The sequence below is a fragment of the Siphateles boraxobius genome, unplaced genomic scaffold, assembly GCF_051911475.1.
Source record: "Siphateles boraxobius isolate OS27281-9 unplaced genomic scaffold, OSU_SipBor_1 46, whole genome shotgun sequence".
Lineage (NCBI taxonomy): Eukaryota > Metazoa > Chordata > Actinopteri > Cypriniformes > Leuciscidae > Siphateles > Siphateles boraxobius.
This window is the reverse complement of record NW_027509097.1, coordinates 12,209,689-12,227,060: the sequence shown is the minus strand read 5'-3', so window position 1 is coordinate 12,227,060 and position 17,372 is coordinate 12,209,689. Positions and strand designations below refer to the sequence as shown.

Here is a 17,372-nt window from a genome sequence, read left to right as displayed (position 1 = left end):
TCTCACTTCCTTCTGTCCACAAGTGCTAGCAATTCTATCTATCTATCTATCTATCTATCTATCTATCTATCTATCTATCTATCTATCTATCTATCTATCTATCTATCTATCTATCTATCTATCTATCTATCTATCTATCTATCTATCTATCTATCTATCTATCTATCTATCTATCCAAAAATGTTGTTGCCTTACATTTTTAAGTACAAACAATTTGGATGTATAAGTCATTTCAATTTAATTTACATTTAACTATTTTTTAAAAAATTAGTTGAATCTTGTATAACTTCTATAAAAAAGTTGAAAATTGCTTAACTTGTTCTTCATGTTGATGACTTGATACAATGTAAAAACGTATGTTGTCATAACTTATTGATCTATTTTCTTTTACAGTGTATACCGTTCTGTCCATTCTGACGTTCCATTTTTTTTATCTTTTCATAATTCCTATAAATCTTCAAACTTCAAGGCTTTTGAAACTTTTTTTCAGATTTTTCAAACAAAGCTTTGTCAAAACAACATACATTTTTTTGTCCTGACACACTTTGCTCTTCTAGTTTAAAATTAAAGTCATATGAAATCCTAAATCAATTGACTTCATTCTACTTCTAAACATTCGAATTTGATTTACAATTCTGTTTCCTGTACCTCATTTCTAATTAACCCTGCATGGAAAGTTTTGCTACCATATCAAAGCTTGAAATAAACCTAAGGCTTGATCCATGAGGCAGATCTTTGTTGACATTATACCAGGATTAAATCCAACAGTGTAGTGTTGTTCCTTGCAAGAGATTATTACAGTAACACTGTATGACCTTTATAGTCAAAACTGTTATTTTTCCTCAGTATGTTTTTTTTTTTTTTTTTTACTCTTGGTCTGAACCCAAGTTTGATTCTACGCTCCTCCCCCCATGGAGACATTGCAAGAGTTGTGAAGTATGCGAGCTGCTCTGTAATTTATTTGGAGACAAACAGCAATGAGAAATTAATCGGATCTAATGGGGAGAATGCAGAGATGCAGATTATATTATTTGTTCACCACATTCATATCACATTCAACTGTGAACTGTTTCAGAGTTTATATGAACCATGCTTCAGACAGCCTTTTCAAACGGTCTCAGGTGTGGTTCACTGGCATGCAACCAATGTTGAGAAACCATCTACACATCAATCAAACGAACTGAACTCTGACGTCAAAAAGACTCTGGTGTAAAAGTGCGAGAGGGATTAAATGATCAGAGAAATTGAAGAGAAAATGTGACCTTTCAGAACAGATGTTACCATGGTATTTTTCCATTACTTTATAAAAAAAAGGTCCAAGCCAATAAAATTATTTGAATTGCTTAGACATTCTCACATCATGTACATTTTGTCTGGTAATAATTTACCTGTCATGAATTTTGTACATACGCACACAAAAGAAAAGCATGTGGACTCAGATGTCTGGACAGAATTATTCACAAAATTACAGCCACAATTGAACTGTTGACCTGCAAAGGTTTACAATTCCATTATCTCATGGTCAACCATTAATCATGGGTGTACAGAGGGAATAAGGTTACAAGGCTTAAACTACCTGGCATACCTGAAAAACCAACACTCTGTCTTGCAACGCAAGTCTTTTAAAAACACTTAAATGTCACAGGTAAGACATGCACTTGACGGTAATTCATGCTAATCTTCGTCCAGTTGTAGTCCACTAATTCCCTGAGTGCACTAATTCACTTACCACAGCTGTTTCGCCATTTTATGGTCCTGCAATGACGGCAGAGCAAAAGTTTGTCAGTCTAGCCTCAGTGCTTATCAGGTGAGGGAGATATTATGAGACGGGCCTGTAAAAACAAGTGAAGCGGCAGCAAAACACAACCCAGAATCCAGACAACACTGTACATGCAGCGTGACTACACCATAAAATTCATATTTGCTTTGTAAATATAATTTCCGGATAAAATTAGTTATATTGCAAATTAATGAAAGAGTTAGACATTTATACTGGTGCTGCTCACTGTTTTCATTATAAGGCTTTGTATGCAAAAAGTACTATATTTTTTTGTCTAGGAATCTTGAACATTTCCACTATATTTCTAATAATGTTCTTTCTTTATTAGCATTCCGTGATGGGAAAGACGATGGTAGTGATGGCCATTCTATAACGAAATGTTTACAATGTCAACTCATTAGTCCTAATATGGCTACTTTTATAGCTAGATATATGTAACCTAAATAAACACAATTAAATAATAGTTTTACACTTTGTGCATGATTTGACAAATTACAGCTTAATTGCAAATGAGGAACAATAAACACTGAAAATAATAATGCCTATATGGATGCCTAGAGTCGGTATTTGACTGTCAAGCAAGTATTTTCACCTTGTCAGTTAACTGAAAAATAATAATTAGTATTGTTGCAACCAAAGCTGCAACTTTAGCTCTGCTTCAAAACTTAGCGAGTACCTAATACAAAATATAAAAATATCAATACATGAAACAAATGATTGATTCTAACAGAGGAAATATGAAGGGGAACAACATGATTCTCATAAAAAGCATTAATATACATGGCACACATACACAAAAAAAACATATATTAAAATAAATAAATAAATAAATATAGGCCTATATATTACAGTAACTGAACTAACTTTTGTTTTCATCGTAAACAATACTAATTTATTTTGAAACTTTATTAGGCCCAAAATTGTTTGTTTTGAAATAAATAATAATGTAATCGTTTTATTTTTGTTTTATCATGTTTTTTTCATATTATTTTCATTAGTTTTTTCTTACATGGATAAAACAATGAAATCAAAGTTAATAGTGCCTGTAGATTCTGATTTCTCTACATGCGTTGTGTGCATGCATGTATACACATGCATGTATACACTTCCACACAGCCAGCTTATGTAGTGTCAGTTCTTTCAAGTTCTCTCCTCAAAGTTGTAATGACTTTGCGGTTTAGCCTATAAACACTTCAACGTGTTTTCATTTCTTTATCATTACATCAGATGTGTGGTTTGAGACACATCCAGTTCAGAACAAGCCTCCCCAAAAGCAAATATAAAGCCTCAGTCTAGTTGAATCCAGAATTATTCAAAGTAAAGACAGGTGAGTTGTTCATCGCCTTAGCTAGTAACCTTAGATTAGACTCATCTTCCCATCTCTTCTCCTTCAAGGGTGAGGTGCTGTGTGTACATGTCCTACCTGATGCTCAGATGAGCTGTCAGACTGACTAATACAGCCTGGAAGCCCTGAGGGGTTTGCTAATGTAAATGCAAAACATGTTATTTAGTGAAGGCAGAACTGTAGTTCAAACCAGTGACCAAAATACTATGTGAAGCCAGTAACTTACATTGTTACAATACACTGTTCTTTGGAACTTTCTACTCATCAAAGAAAAATGTATCACAGTTTCCACAAAAATATTAAGCAGCACAAATCTTTTCAACACTAATAATACAAATGTTTTCTTGAGCACCAAAATGCTTTTAATGTAAAGCAAATTAGAATGATATGGTCATGTGACACTGAAGACTGGAGTAATGGCTGCTGACATTCAGCTTTGACAACACAGGAATAAATAACATTTTAAAAAATATATTTTAAAACAGTTATTTTAAAGTGCAATTATATTTCACAATATAGTACAAATAAATGTAGCTATGGTGAGCAAAAGAGACTTGTTTTCCCCAAACGTTTGAATGGTAGTTTAAGTATACACACAGATGAACCAAAACATTATGACCACCTACCTAAAATGCTGTTGGTCCTCCGGTGTGCTGCCAAAACAGCCGAGGCATAGACTCTACAAGACCCCTGAAGGTGTCCTGTGGTATCTGTTACCAAAATGTTGGCAGCAGATCCTTCAAGTCCTGTAGGTTGCGAGGTGGTGCCACTGTGGATCAAATTTGTTGGTCCAGCAGATGCTCAATTGGAATAAGATCTGGGTGATTTGGAAGCCAGGGCAGCACCTTGAACTTTTCATCATGTTCCTGAACAAACCATTCCTAAACAATATGTGCAGTGTGGAAGGGTGCATTATACTGCTGAAAGAGGCCACTTCCACCTCGGAACATCATTGTCCTGAAGGGGTGTACCTGGTCTGCAAGCTTAGGTAGGTGGCATGTGTCAAAATTACGTTCACATGACTGACCGGACCCAGGGTTTCCCAGAACATTGCCCAGACTAGAGCATCACACTCCCTATACTGGCTTGTCGTCGTCCCAAAGTGCTGGTTCCATCACTTCCCCAGGTAAACGGTGCACACGTACACAGCCATCGACGTGATGTAAAAGAAAACGGAACTCATCGGACCAGGCGGCCTTCTTCCACTGCTCCAAGGTCCAGTTCCAACGCTTGCGTGGCAATTATAGCCGCTTTCGACGATGGATATAGGGGTCATTCAAATTTTGTGTGACTTGTGTCACAGTAGACCTTCTGTTGGTTTGGGCCAAATGGGATAGCCTTTGTTGCCCTCTTGGATGAATGAGACTTGGATGCCCAACACCGGTTTGTGGTTTGTCTCTCCTTGGATCACTGTTGGTAAATTTTCACCACTGCTGACCAGGAGCAACCCACAAGCATTGTCGTTTTAGAGAGACCCAGACCCCTTTTCAAAGTCACTCAGATCTCCTGCATCCAACACATTGACTACGAGAACTGATTTGCTTTCCATCTAATCTACCCAGACTGTTGGAGATGATCAACCATATTCACTTCACCCATGACTGTTCATAATGTTTTGGCTCATCAGTGTATATTATACGCAACCAAACCTTCCTCTTTATTATGGGATAAATGTGTGAACTGTTGAGCTGGCTAGCAGTATTACAGAGGAACCTCAAATGGTAAACCTTTATATTAAATCTTAAAAGTTTCCATAAACCAAAGCATCTATAACTTAATCACAGGGTGTTATTGTCTATTGACTTTATCTTTTACATGCAATCAACTCAAAGAGCTGTAAAAGTGTTTTATCCTGCTCTCCTCGAGGACCAAAGTCCCAGATTGTGAGTCAGACAGGAAATTGTTTATATGCACTGATATTCGCTCTGAGCTCAATCGTCCTCTAGCCGTCTCATGCCTGTCTGTTGATTTGTGAGGGCTAAGTCACAGTGCGATGACTGTGTGGTGTTAGGTTTCTTTCCAGTCCCTGGAGTATGCGAAAAATGAAGCGCATATGCAGCACAAGTCCAGAAGAACATTCAAACAGCCTGAGTTGTGTAAACATGAAACAGAAAGGATGGAAGAAGTATTTGAACGAAGCCTGAATGTGGATTCAAATAAACATCTGTGGAGTGGTCCAGACTCAGTGTCTTTGGCTCTCTCCCTGTTGGTTTTTACCACTGAGCTGTTGCAAAAGGCTGCGGCCAGCACTGTGGCCTTCAGATGGTGACTGTTCCTTATTGTTCAAGAGTTGAGAAAGAGTATGTCTATTCTCTTTCAATAATATTTTCGTGTGTGTGAATTATTTGTTGACAGATGCCTGGGTGTACAAGTGAGTATCATTCAGAAGAGCGAGGTATGTACAGAACATCTTGTGAAATTCAGAATATGTCCATCGCTCAAGCCTACAGATGCCTAGAGTTACTGTCAAGCAAGTATTTTCACCTTGTCAGTTACCTGAAAAATAATAATTAGTAATGTTTGAGTCCAACCCAAGCTGCCTACAACTTTAGCAGTGTTTCAAAGTGAGTAAAATATACAAATATCAAACTATACGTGAAACAAATGATTGATACTAACAGAGGAAATATGAGGGGAACAACATCATTCTCATAAAAAGCATTAATATACATTGCACAAACACATTTTGGGTAAAATAGTCAGTTTTAAAACTTATATATATGGATGAATCCTTGAAAAAAAAAAGTAGAAAAAAAATGTTTATATATATATATATATATATATAAATATATATATATATATATAAATATATATATATATATATATATATATATATATATATATATATATATATATGGTAATGTTCTGTATATTTTTTAATATATTGCTCCAAAATATATTAAATAGTGTGTTGTATTATAATTTGGCATTTAAAGTTTTTTAAAGTATTTAAAGTATTTGAAAAATATATTTCCTTAAATTGCATTGTTTACATCTATGTAGCATGTATTTGAAATTAATTTTAGCCAGAATAAGCAGATTATTGTTTTGCTTTATGACCTTGTCTTGTCCTTGGTCCTTGAGCTTTCGTAGTGCATTCTGGGATTGCCTACATGTCAACATGAAAAATATACATGTTGCCTACCTTTTGAAAAAGCACATTTGTGCCAATAGTGTATTCAAATGCAGCCTATGTATGTTTAACAACAAAAGCAGTTACTCGTTCATTAAACACAAATTTGGACTTTTTTTTTTTTTTTGGTGTTTGTCTGCAAACTACACATCCATGCATCTTTCTTTACCCCACAGAAGTAGGTAGGTAATGATTACATGTGAACATCCCATTTCCAGTCAGAAGAAACAGAAAGGCTATTCTCTCTCATCAGCCTTGTGCTCAAGGTCAGTTTCGTGTACGCTTCATACTGACGTCAGTGTACACTCTAGCATAGCAAACCGTATGATAATGTGTGTGTGCTTGACCTATTTAACAGCCAGGATAGCAGGAGGATCAGAAAGGTGACTTACTCCTGTACGAGTCAACTTCATAAAACTCAGGGATGAGGCTGGAGAGCTCCATTAAATATACGGTAAGTAATTTTAAACTGGCATAGTGAAAAAAAAGCATCTGGCAAAACACCAATCAAAAGAGTCGATCAAGCTTTGTCTAACAGTGAGATTTATTAAGTCACTAACTATTAAGTCACTCCACATCTGCAAGTTATGGAAGTTAATTTCCACCTCAGAGTATGTAAAAGAAAAAATATATTTAAGTTAAAATGAGAAATAGTCACAAATTATGAAAAATAAACTCTTAATTTCGAGAAATAGTCACATTTTTGAGGAACAACGTCATATTTGTGAGATCTAAACACACAATTCTGAAATCGTAGTTGTTTTTGTAACACTTTATTTTACAGTGTTCTTGTTACATATGTTACATGTACTTACCATAGTAATATTATGCATAATTACATCCTAATCCTACCCTATCCCTATAGTAATTACATGTAGTTGCTTAATATTACTCAGTACTTAAATATATAATTACACTGTAACAATGGCACCTTAAAATAAAGTGTAACCTTGTTTTTTAATTAATTTTTTTTTAGGTGGCAACAGTCTTCCGTAGCAGGCAAACATCACCACATGAATTCTGTGGAGTGAACAGGTTGTGCCATTGTTCTGTGCTGTAGTATTTTGATAAAATCCCAGACGGGCCTCTCATTTCCTTTAGTTTAGACCCCTACTGAGTGCGTTGCTCTTTATGGGGTCTTTGAATTCATTGTTTTGCACTGAGGGTACTGCGTGACACGGCAGATTCATCATGCTCGATGGTTTATTTCTGTGTCCCTGATTCTATTATGCCAGTGAATCCATCCACTGTAGAGATTTCCTGTCCCCTTGAGTCCATATGGTATAGTTTGTGTCAATCCAAGCATCACTATTGCTCCATTGGAATCAAGCCCATCTTGGAGGGAACTAAATCAAGGAGGGCGATATCAGGCCAGTAAACTCTTAGCCCGCCACACCCCTCCGATTTCGTGTTTATGGATGTGATTTGCTGTAACTTTTCTTATGACTCACTGAACTATATTGTGTTGGGTTTCCCCTGGTTGCTCTCAGATAACGCTTAAGACAATACGGCTACTGCGGAGGCAGAACACATGAGGTTATGAGTATAGGACTGTTTGCACAAGGAAGGAAGTGTTCACTTAGTGCTTTTTAGACTCCAGCACTTGAGGAAGAGGAGGAGGAGGGTGGGACTTCCTTGCCTTGTGCATGGAGGCACTGAAACTAGCACCAAGCATACATTTCTGACAACAAAACAGGAAAGGCACAGACCAGTTGGTTTGTTTGTCACAGGTGCTCAGTTGCTGAAGATAAGCCTGAGCCAAAGTGGAGCCTGTCCTCTATCCTTCAGTGCAACAACCCTGTTTCTCAAAATATAAAAATAAGTGGTCTTGTATTAAAAACAGCATAAATACAAATCAAATCATTTTCAAAACGATTAATCTTAGTTAATTACATACAACAAAGGTTTGTATGTGTATATATATATATATAACGATATATGTGTGTGTGTGTACGTATATATATATATATATATATATATATATAATGTATAGAGAACTATGAACATGGATTATAATAAACCTCAAATTATTATAATGAAAATAAAAGACAGATTTTTATCTTTTGTAATGACTTTTATTCGAACTCAAAAGTTTGACAGAATGTATGCATTCATATATGAAAAATGGCTCTGTGCCTCAAGCCTACTCCATATAAATCACAAAAGAGGGGTAGTGGAAAATATCCAAGAGGAATAGCTCTGCTCCCACGAGTCCCTAATCAGCGAACAGAGTGGTTTCCTGCTTTTGTGAGATGTGGTTCATTAATGGCTGACAACCTTTCTTTTACACATGCACACTGACACGCAAAAGACCCCCACTACTCTCACACACAAGCACATTGGATCCAGACATAAATGTTCACATATAGGCTAACGCAATCAACTTGATCATACATATGCTTGTGAGAGGCCATACATTAAGCACCCTCTAACTTAAACAGCTTTGTCTAAGAAGTTCTTAGGATGTAAATATTTGCAAAGCGCCTTATCTTCACGAGCAGACCCTTAACACTGATACATATGTCTGCATGCGTTTTCCTGATTCCATTTCTTACCAGCATCAAGACGTTCAAACATTGGCATGCCGCAGGAGAGTAAGTAGCTTTTATATGATGATACTGAACTCATCTGCATAAACCAATGGTTATTTCCAGTGAGGAGACATTGGACATTGTTGCATTTATAACCGGGAGGGTCTATAAACTTCCTCCCACAGATCGCTGTGCAAGGCCACTGCACCACTCTCATACTTCACTTTCTGCCATTCACACAATGCAAGCCTCTATTGAACATTCTGCCAGGAGAGACCAAACTCCAGGACATTGTAATAGCCATTTTTCCTGAAAGTAAAGCAGGAGGGCGGGAAAACAGACTAGAATAGAAAGTAGACAATCATTTACAGGACACTGCATGAATATGCCCTCTCTTGAGCAATAGACAACTCATATATTCCACTGTTGACTGAATAAAAACTCCTCAAAACATCATCTTGTTCAAAAATGCCTTTATTAGAAGTTCTATATTAAAACAAAAAAAAAACATACAGTACAACTTTACTCTGCACACTTTCTATACACACTCAAACTCCAGCTGACGTTCACTTATTACATTCAGTGTTGCTTTACTTCATCAAAAAAGTTAAAGTAATCGTTATTAACCAACTACAAACCTTAATATCCCCAGTCAGCATGTGTATAGAAGCACAGTTGAAAGGCAGAGTTTCTTTCATTAGGAATGGTGTGATCGAATGATCTAAATGTAGAAAAATAAACAATGAAATAGCATCTCGTTCACCATAAAAAAGGCATTTTGATCTATGAGCTACATTCAATTCGATTGGCTTTAGATATACACCAAAGCGACTGCTTTATTAGGTTAAGCTATGTGGGATCCTCAACCCCAGCAGGGACATATTAGCTAGTTATTAACCTCTAGATAGGAAAGTGCTACATTCTCTGGCACTAGACAGCAATCGTCATGCAACTGTGTGCAAATGGATACTTTTTTTTTTTTTTGGTTGTCGTTATAGTTACCATTGATAAAGAAAAAAAAGAAAAAAAGGAAACAGTCGTAGGTGTGAAGTCAGTTAGTTCTTTACGGCCAAAAAGACCTCATAAGACAGGCTACATTCTACAAATGCCCATAGATCCTCTGACGCTCCCCTCTCTCCCAAGAAATCACAGCGTGACCTCATCAGACACTCCCACTTTTTAATATAGATACACACACAGTAAACAATATCGAAATAAATAGCATACAATCTTAAATTATTTACCTATTTACAGTAAAATAGACAAGTTAACAAAATATATTATTGTGAGACAAACCCAACCGTTTCCAGATTAATATTGGCGATCACAATTTAAACAGGAATATAAGTGTATTGCTTTAGATTTGATAAATACCATACGGACTCAATTTATCCTTGAAGGCTATACTTTCAAATGACAATAAATAAGTTAAATAGATTTCAAAGCATGATGCAAAATGCAATGATACCACACAGTTTTAAAAAGAAAAAAGAATCTGCAGTGACATTCCATGGCCAACTTATGAGTCCCGGTTCTTCTGCGCTCACTCCACTTTCAAACGTATGGAATGTTTCCTCAAAAACTGGCTTCTAAATAGGCCTTTTTTCCTGTTTTAGACTGTTGAAGCCATCATCTTGGTATGTCATTGTTAAGGAAAAAACGAGAAAAGAAATACATAATCGCATCTCAATCATGAGAAAACCAACGGCTGAGACTGATATTTGACCTGAAACTCATGTTGGCACTATTTTTTGTAAAAGGCTATAACAATAATAGCAAGTCAATCGTCTGAAATCGACAGCCTGCTGAAGATTGGCAAACGTCTATTGGCGTCCATACTGGGCGACTCCGAGCCACTGATTGTGCCGGAGGAAGAGCAAGAGCCGCTCAGGTACCCCTCGGGATCAGAGAGGGAATCCGGCGGGCTCGGTGGAGAATCGAACACGGGAGACTCGGAGAGTGGATGCATGGAGGGCAAGTGGCTCATTTTGAAAGGTGGCGACGGGGGGCAAGTGTTGGTCTGAATGTTACCGTACAAGCCACCGCTGGTCTGATGGGTAAAAGCACGTTGGGTCTGAGGGATGATGGGGGCAAGAAAAGCCTTAAGATCCTGATCTGGGAAAGTAAACGCATTCAGACAGGGTGAACTGGGAGAGAGTGCACAGGTGAGCGGTGGGGGTGTGCGGGATGTTAGGTTGTCGGTCAACCCAGACTCGTTGATGCAGGAGCTGGAGAAGCCGGAAAAGCTCAGGCTGTGATGCAGCTTCGGTCTTTCCCGCTGTCTCAGGAATGGGTTTGATGACTCCTTCTCTCCCAGGACACCACTGAGCCTCGCTTGAGTGTTACTCGTAGCAGCTCTGCGCTCATCTGCATTGTGAATGAAATGGCAGCGGGGGCCGTACGGGCAAAAACCGATAGTGTGGAATGTGCGACACGGCTCAGTCTTGTACTTCGGGTGGCGGGACAGGTTTCTTAGTTCGTGATAGCCGTGAGCAAACTGACACTTTTCTCCATACTTGCATGAGCCATTTTCCTCAAAAGGTCTGCAAAGTTCAGTTTTGTAGCGGGTTGAGTTGATCTGAGAGCCGGGCTTTTGCTGAAGGATTTCCTGAAGTTGTTGACTGCGTTCACTTGAGTCACTGAACGCACGGTCTCTGTACTTGTTTTCTTTATTCATGAAGGCAGGTGTTGAGCTCTCAAAACCAATCTGGAGCCTGTTGCTCATGTTGAAGTCCATGTGGTTTGTTGAGTTACTCCTGAAATAACCAAAAGACCTGGTGCTGTTGGTATTGGTATTGGAAGCAGCAAATGGGACCCCGATATTCCTCTTTTCCAGCATATTTTGGAGAAAGATTGCATTTGAATTCGGGACTTTTTCCTTAAAGAAACCAAAGAAAGAAATTCCTAAGCACAGATGTCAAATAATTTTAGTGGGTACATGTTTAAACAAATTAGAAAAGAACTCCAGAAGTGAAATCACTATTGTACATGACCATAACCCTCCTGAGGTGACAAAAGTTATAAGATGCAAGTGTAAAAAATATTCAAGATTGACAAGACCAAAAACACATTTGAATAGCAAAATGTGTGTAAAACGACAAAACTGATCTGAATCAGCTTGTCTTGCCATTAAATTTACAATTTGTGTCTAAGAAATAGATTTCAAGAACTACCTTAATTTGTTGAATACAAATATGTAAATATCATAGAAAAGTGTGTGATACATAGCGGGGGAAAAGGAATTAAAAAACAGAATTCGTTACTCGCGTTCTCCCTTTAGAGCGCGTCATGTGCCACAAAAGCCAAGCGAGTGGTAACATTTAGTAAACATTGAGCTCTCACGTTACAAGTTTGCCAGCGCGGATAAATTTAATAAACAAAACAAGATCAACAAAATATCAAAATAAGTTGAGAAAACAAACAGAAGTTAATTTAAAACAACTTCTAGTACTCGTTTTACAATATAAACTCTTACCCTGTCGAAATCATATATGGAAGACAGCACCGAAGCAGACATTTTCTATAGTGGGTTCCAGCTCAGAGGGGGGGAAAAGTTTTCGGACCGAGAAGATATCCTTGTGCTCTCAAAGAAATCCACGGTTGAACGGGGTTTGCGTCTTCAAACAGAGTTGGTAAAGGTCGCTGGAGTTCTTTGGAGTTGAGCCGTACTGGTTTTGGGGAGTGTCGTTCATGGGCAAAGTTTGCACATGTGTATAAATGCGTTGCAGCTGTTAAAGGGCGGAGCTTGAAAAAGTTTCAACAGTGCGCTGCCCGTAGTCCCTCCCTTGCCGTCACGTGGTTTCGGTAACTCCCCCTCTAGTGCCCTAGTGAGAAGAACTGCGTGCCTCAAGACAATTCAACACAGCAGAAATTGACCTCAGGTGCTTGAAATCCTATTCTCATCTCCTCCTCCTGTAGCTCACCGCAAAAGGTCTGACACTAGATTCTTTATTTTTAAGGCTGAATTTCTCCATCTAAGCTACTTTCAAAATTGCACATATTTGAGTAGCCTATGTGCCATTAAATGTATGGGCCTATGCAATGTTGTTTTACATATTTTTTTACATAGCCTAATTGTAGCCAAGTAATTGATAGTGGTTATGGGGGACCCCAGGCAAGGAACTGAACAATTTGGATGACTCCCTAATTTGACACATTTCAGGTCTATCGACCTCTACACTGCCCCCTATATGTTGAAATATGATGTTTCGTTACAGTAAGTTTGGCAATGCTTGGCAATAGGCCTGGATTTTTTGGAACAGATTATTAACTATTTTTATGTATCATGCATAAAACATGTATCACTCTCTCTCTCTCTCTCTCTCTCTCTCTCTCTCTCTCTCTCTCTCTCTCTCTCTCTCTCTCTCTCTCTCTCTCTCTCTCTCTCTCTCTCTATATATATATATATATATATATATATATATAAAGTTTGGAAACATTACTATTTTTTTTATATTTTTGAAAGAAGTCTCTTATGCTTATCAAGCCAGCAAAAATACAGAAAAAACAGTAATATTCTAAAATATTATTACAATTTAAAATAAGAGGTTTATTTCTAGGTTATTTTTAGGTTAATTTTAAAGAAATTTTTAAAATTTAGGTTATAAAAAAAATAAGCAGCACAACTTTCCCCAACATTGGTGATAAATCAGCATAATAGAATGATTTCTAAAGGATCATGTGAAACTGAAGACTGGAGTAATGATGCTGAAAATTATATTTTAAAGTATATTAAAATAGAAAACCCTTATTTTAAATTGTAATAATATTTCACAATATTACAGTTGTTTTCTGTATTTTTGACCAAATAAATGTAGACAGATGTTTCAGCATCATTATTTCAGTCTTCAGTGTCACATGATCCTTCAGAAATAATTCTAAAATCCCGATTGATCAACACCAGTTTGACTAGTAAACACATTCTATTATATTCATAACTGTTTAAAATGTTGTCTGCCCAAATGGATCATTTTATGCATTATTTAATTAAGTTGAAACTGATTTGTTTCCACACTGAACTCATTGACTCAAAGGAGAGCGGCCTAGTACAGGCTCTGTTTGTGGGATCCAGTTCAGTGGCTATTTAAGTTCAGTCCATGTGAAATTCCCATCACTTTTTGAAATAGGCAGTTCTCTTAGCACTCCTCACCACAGTGGCTTTCCGTATGATTAGACCCATATATTATGTAATATGTAACATGCGTTACACCGTCTCAATTTGCGTGATTCAACTTGTGTATATAAACTAAAGATGAACTGCTCATAGTGAATAGGAAAGTGGCAGAACTCTAATCATAGTAGATGCAGTTCTTGGCTACAAACCCTCAACTTAGAGCCTTAAATGACACACAAAGTGCAAGCCTTAGATCAGCCGTGGTCCATGGACAACTGAATATACCCATCAAAAAATAAAAAAAGGAAGAAAACTCTCAAACAAAACTGTCCACAGAAACCACTCATCCATTACTCTGACTCCGATCATTCCAAAACATTACATCATTGCACAGAGAGGGAACATCGCTACTATGGCCAGAGCGGCTGCCAAGGCGTCTGCACAGGACTGTACACTGACTTCTTTGTGATGTCCACAATGAGTATCCAAGGCGACCCCTAGAAAGGACGGCCCATAAGGGAACGTCTCTTGTCTTCCACGATACACATGGTAATGCTGAACATTCTTTCTCTGACTGTACTGTTGCTGTGTCGAGTCACACTGACTGGACTGTTATCGTTTGAAGATGCTGCTGATGTCTGTCGCAGGTTCACGTACCGTACCGTATTATATTTGCTGAATATTGTCCATTGATCTCTCATTGAAACTACTGACAGATTGGGGCCCTTTTTTTCGACCCAGGAACTTCCCTTCAGGCCGTAGTGCATCCAGAAGCCATGTTTGAGGTCTGCTCAGCTTGTTTATGTACGGTTACACCCAGAGCTGAATTTAACCCAGGCTTCCATCTGTTGCAGCACCCAGGGCCCTGCACGGAGATGAGACCGGTTTGGGTCGGTCTGTGCCGCTCGCTTACTACTAAGCACAACTTACTCCTATGTGTTATTATCGTCAGAGGCGTCTCCTCTGTGGCAATATTCTTTTTTAGCCAGGTTTTTTTTTTTTTCTTCATATGATTACATTGACCTTAAGGTTCATTTAAGGTACTTTGTAGCTGGATTTCATGTCAATTTTATGGTAACTATGAAATTATTTAAATACTAAAAAAGAAAATATTTAACAAAGAATAATAAAAAGGAGGAAAACATATTTTAAAAATAGATTTAGTCATTTTGACTTTCATTTTCACTCATGAAATGTTTTTCTACATTTTATTGAATTGTGTTTTTAACTGTATTTCATGTCAATTTTATGGTAATGAAATTATTTAAATAAGAAAATATTTAACAGAATAACAAAAAGGAGGAAACAACCCTTAATAAAGATAGATTTAGTCATATTGACTGTATTTTTAACATTTTTTTCTATTTGCATTTGATTGAATTGTTTTCAGCTGGACTTTTTTTTTTTGGGGGGGGGGGGGGGGGGGTCCTTTTGGGTCATTTTCACTTATAAGACAACTTTCTATTAGCATTTTATCAAATTTATCAAATAGCCGGATTTCATGTCAATTTTATGGTGAATATAACAAATTATTTAACAAAGAACATTAAAAGGAGCAAAAAACATTCAAATATCTATATTTTGTCATTTTGACTCATAAGACAATTTTCTATTAGAATTTTATCGATTTTTCTCAAATTTATACTCGTCTACTAAAGTACCCGCCCTTGTTTTCAGATTACATTTTGGGAGTCTTTCCTAAACTGGTGCTGTTCCTCCCTCCTGGTCATGCCACATGCTAGTATTCTGGGTTTCAGTGTGCCCTATTGGCCTCGCCACAGCCAGGCAGCCTTTCATTACACTAGCCAAAGGAGGTGCCTTGGACATCCCCATCGAAGACACCATCACCACAGCCCAAAGTGTGCCCAGCTCCTCGCTTCTCTGTATACGTCAACAACGGAGATGAACAAATAGCACTCTGTACTGTATGTCAAGGTAGCTGAATAGCTTCTAAATCTAAAGCTTGAGAGCTGTCCTTGTTGTAGCATGATTTGATGATAATAACTTGTGTCTTTATTTGACATGAAACCACTTTTATTGACAATTTTTGAGGTTTAATGAGAAAATAAAAATATGCAATTACTTTTATTGTCATTCACAAAATCTTTTCAACCTGACATGTATGGGCCTGTGATGGACTGCCCAGTCGTCCAGAACCAGGGTGTTTCTGTGTGTTATGATGCTGCTAGGCTCCGGCATCCCTCGACCCTAAAGAGGACAAGCAGTTTGGAAACTGGATGAATGAATGTCATGGCTGGAACTACAACGCCCTCTGCTGATGAAATAAAGCTTGCAAGGCAGTTCCTTCCTTTCACATTCCATAAGTAGCCTACTTTGTAAAAAAGGTCATACATATTATACATTCATACTGTGATGAGTGAGAATATATCAGCCATTTCAGCTTTGCGGTATTATAATAATGTATAATACCTGATAATAATATGAATAATTAAAGTTGCATAATTAAAGAGATAAAGTGTGACGCGGCGTAAAGTTGGGAGTTTTGTCAAAATTAAAAATATAAGGGTCAATGTGGCGGGTAGAGTTTGAATGTATTAATCGTTTTTATCAAAATATTTACCATTTGATTCTGTTTTATCTGCATGCCAATATTATACCTGTCACCAGAGGGCAATGTGGCACTTTTTACAGTATGTGTGCACTGTGTGTGTGCGTGTGTGTGTGTGTGTGTGTGTGTGTGTGTGTGTGTGTGTGTTTACTAGGACAAACACACCTACACACACACACACACACACACACACACACACACACACACACACACACACACACACACACACACACACACACACACACACACACACACACACATACACACACATACACACACACACACACGTCCTCCTGGTAACCCCTACATTATGTCCCCACAACGACATTTTTTGGTCCCCATGCGGAAAACAGATTATAAATAATACTAAGTGATGTTTTGTAAAATGTAAACATGCAGAAAGTTTTCTTAAATGGGTAGGTTTAGGGTAGGGTAAGTTTAAGGGGATAGAATATGTTTGCACAATATAAAAACCATTACACCTCATCGCAAACCACATATACAATGTGTGTGTACAGGTTTGGCTATACTTGTGATGTCTTCACAATATAGTGAAACGTGTTAAAAAACAGCTTATATGAACATTTGCAGTGGTCCTTACTATTTAAAAGGTAAGTCTTATTTGGTTCATCTCTCTTCTGCTTTAATGACAGTAGCACTGGAGCTGCATGAAGATGATCATGTTCACCAGCATGATTTAAGAATGATCATGTGAGCATCTTGTGCATCAACGGAAGAACATCTGAACTGTAAAAAGGAGTTGACTGTCACTAAATGACTTATGTTACCCAGGTTGATGGGTTACCTACACTATTAAAAAAACCCTGAAATTTACAGTAAAAAAACGGCAGCTGTGGTTGCCAGTATTTTACCATAAAAAAATATGGTGGCAACCTTTTAT

The 17,372-nt window shown here is 37.5% G+C and overlaps 1 protein-coding gene and 1 long non-coding RNA gene across 2 annotated transcripts; one reads left to right on the top strand and one right to left on the bottom strand.

Moving 5' to 3' along the window:
* Window positions 1-6,087: 6,087 nt before the first annotated feature.
* On the top strand, window positions 6,088-16,269 carry LOC143710278 (uncharacterized). Its single transcript, XR_013194510.1, has 3 exons — window positions 6,088-6,712; window positions 15,580-15,837; window positions 16,049-16,269. It is a non-coding gene; the product is annotated as an uncharacterized LOC143710278 (long non-coding RNA).
* On the bottom strand, window positions 9,248-12,582 carry zfp36l2 (zinc finger protein 36, C3H type-like 2). The gene is made up of 2 exons (XM_077200839.1): window positions 12,265-12,582; window positions 9,248-11,667 (listed from the first exon to the last, which is right to left on the bottom strand). The coding sequence occupies exons 1-2, from the start codon at window positions 12,304-12,306 to the stop codon at window positions 10,570-10,572; spliced, it is 1,140 nt and encodes a 379-aa protein (XP_077056954.1). The 5' UTR covers window positions 12,307-12,582; the 3' UTR covers window positions 9,248-10,569.
* Window positions 16,270-17,372: the final 1,103 nt, after the last annotated feature.

Bases quoted from the DNA above. Each gene is read 5' to 3' on its own strand.
- zfp36l2 (XM_077200839.1), bottom strand. From the start codon at position 12,306: ATGTCTGCTTCGGTGCTGTCTTCCATATATGATTTCGACAGG. The intron at 11,668-12,264 runs GTAAGAGTTTAT...GGTTTCTTTAAG, and splicing joins CCATATATGATTTCGACAGG to GAAAAAGTCCCGAATTCAAA.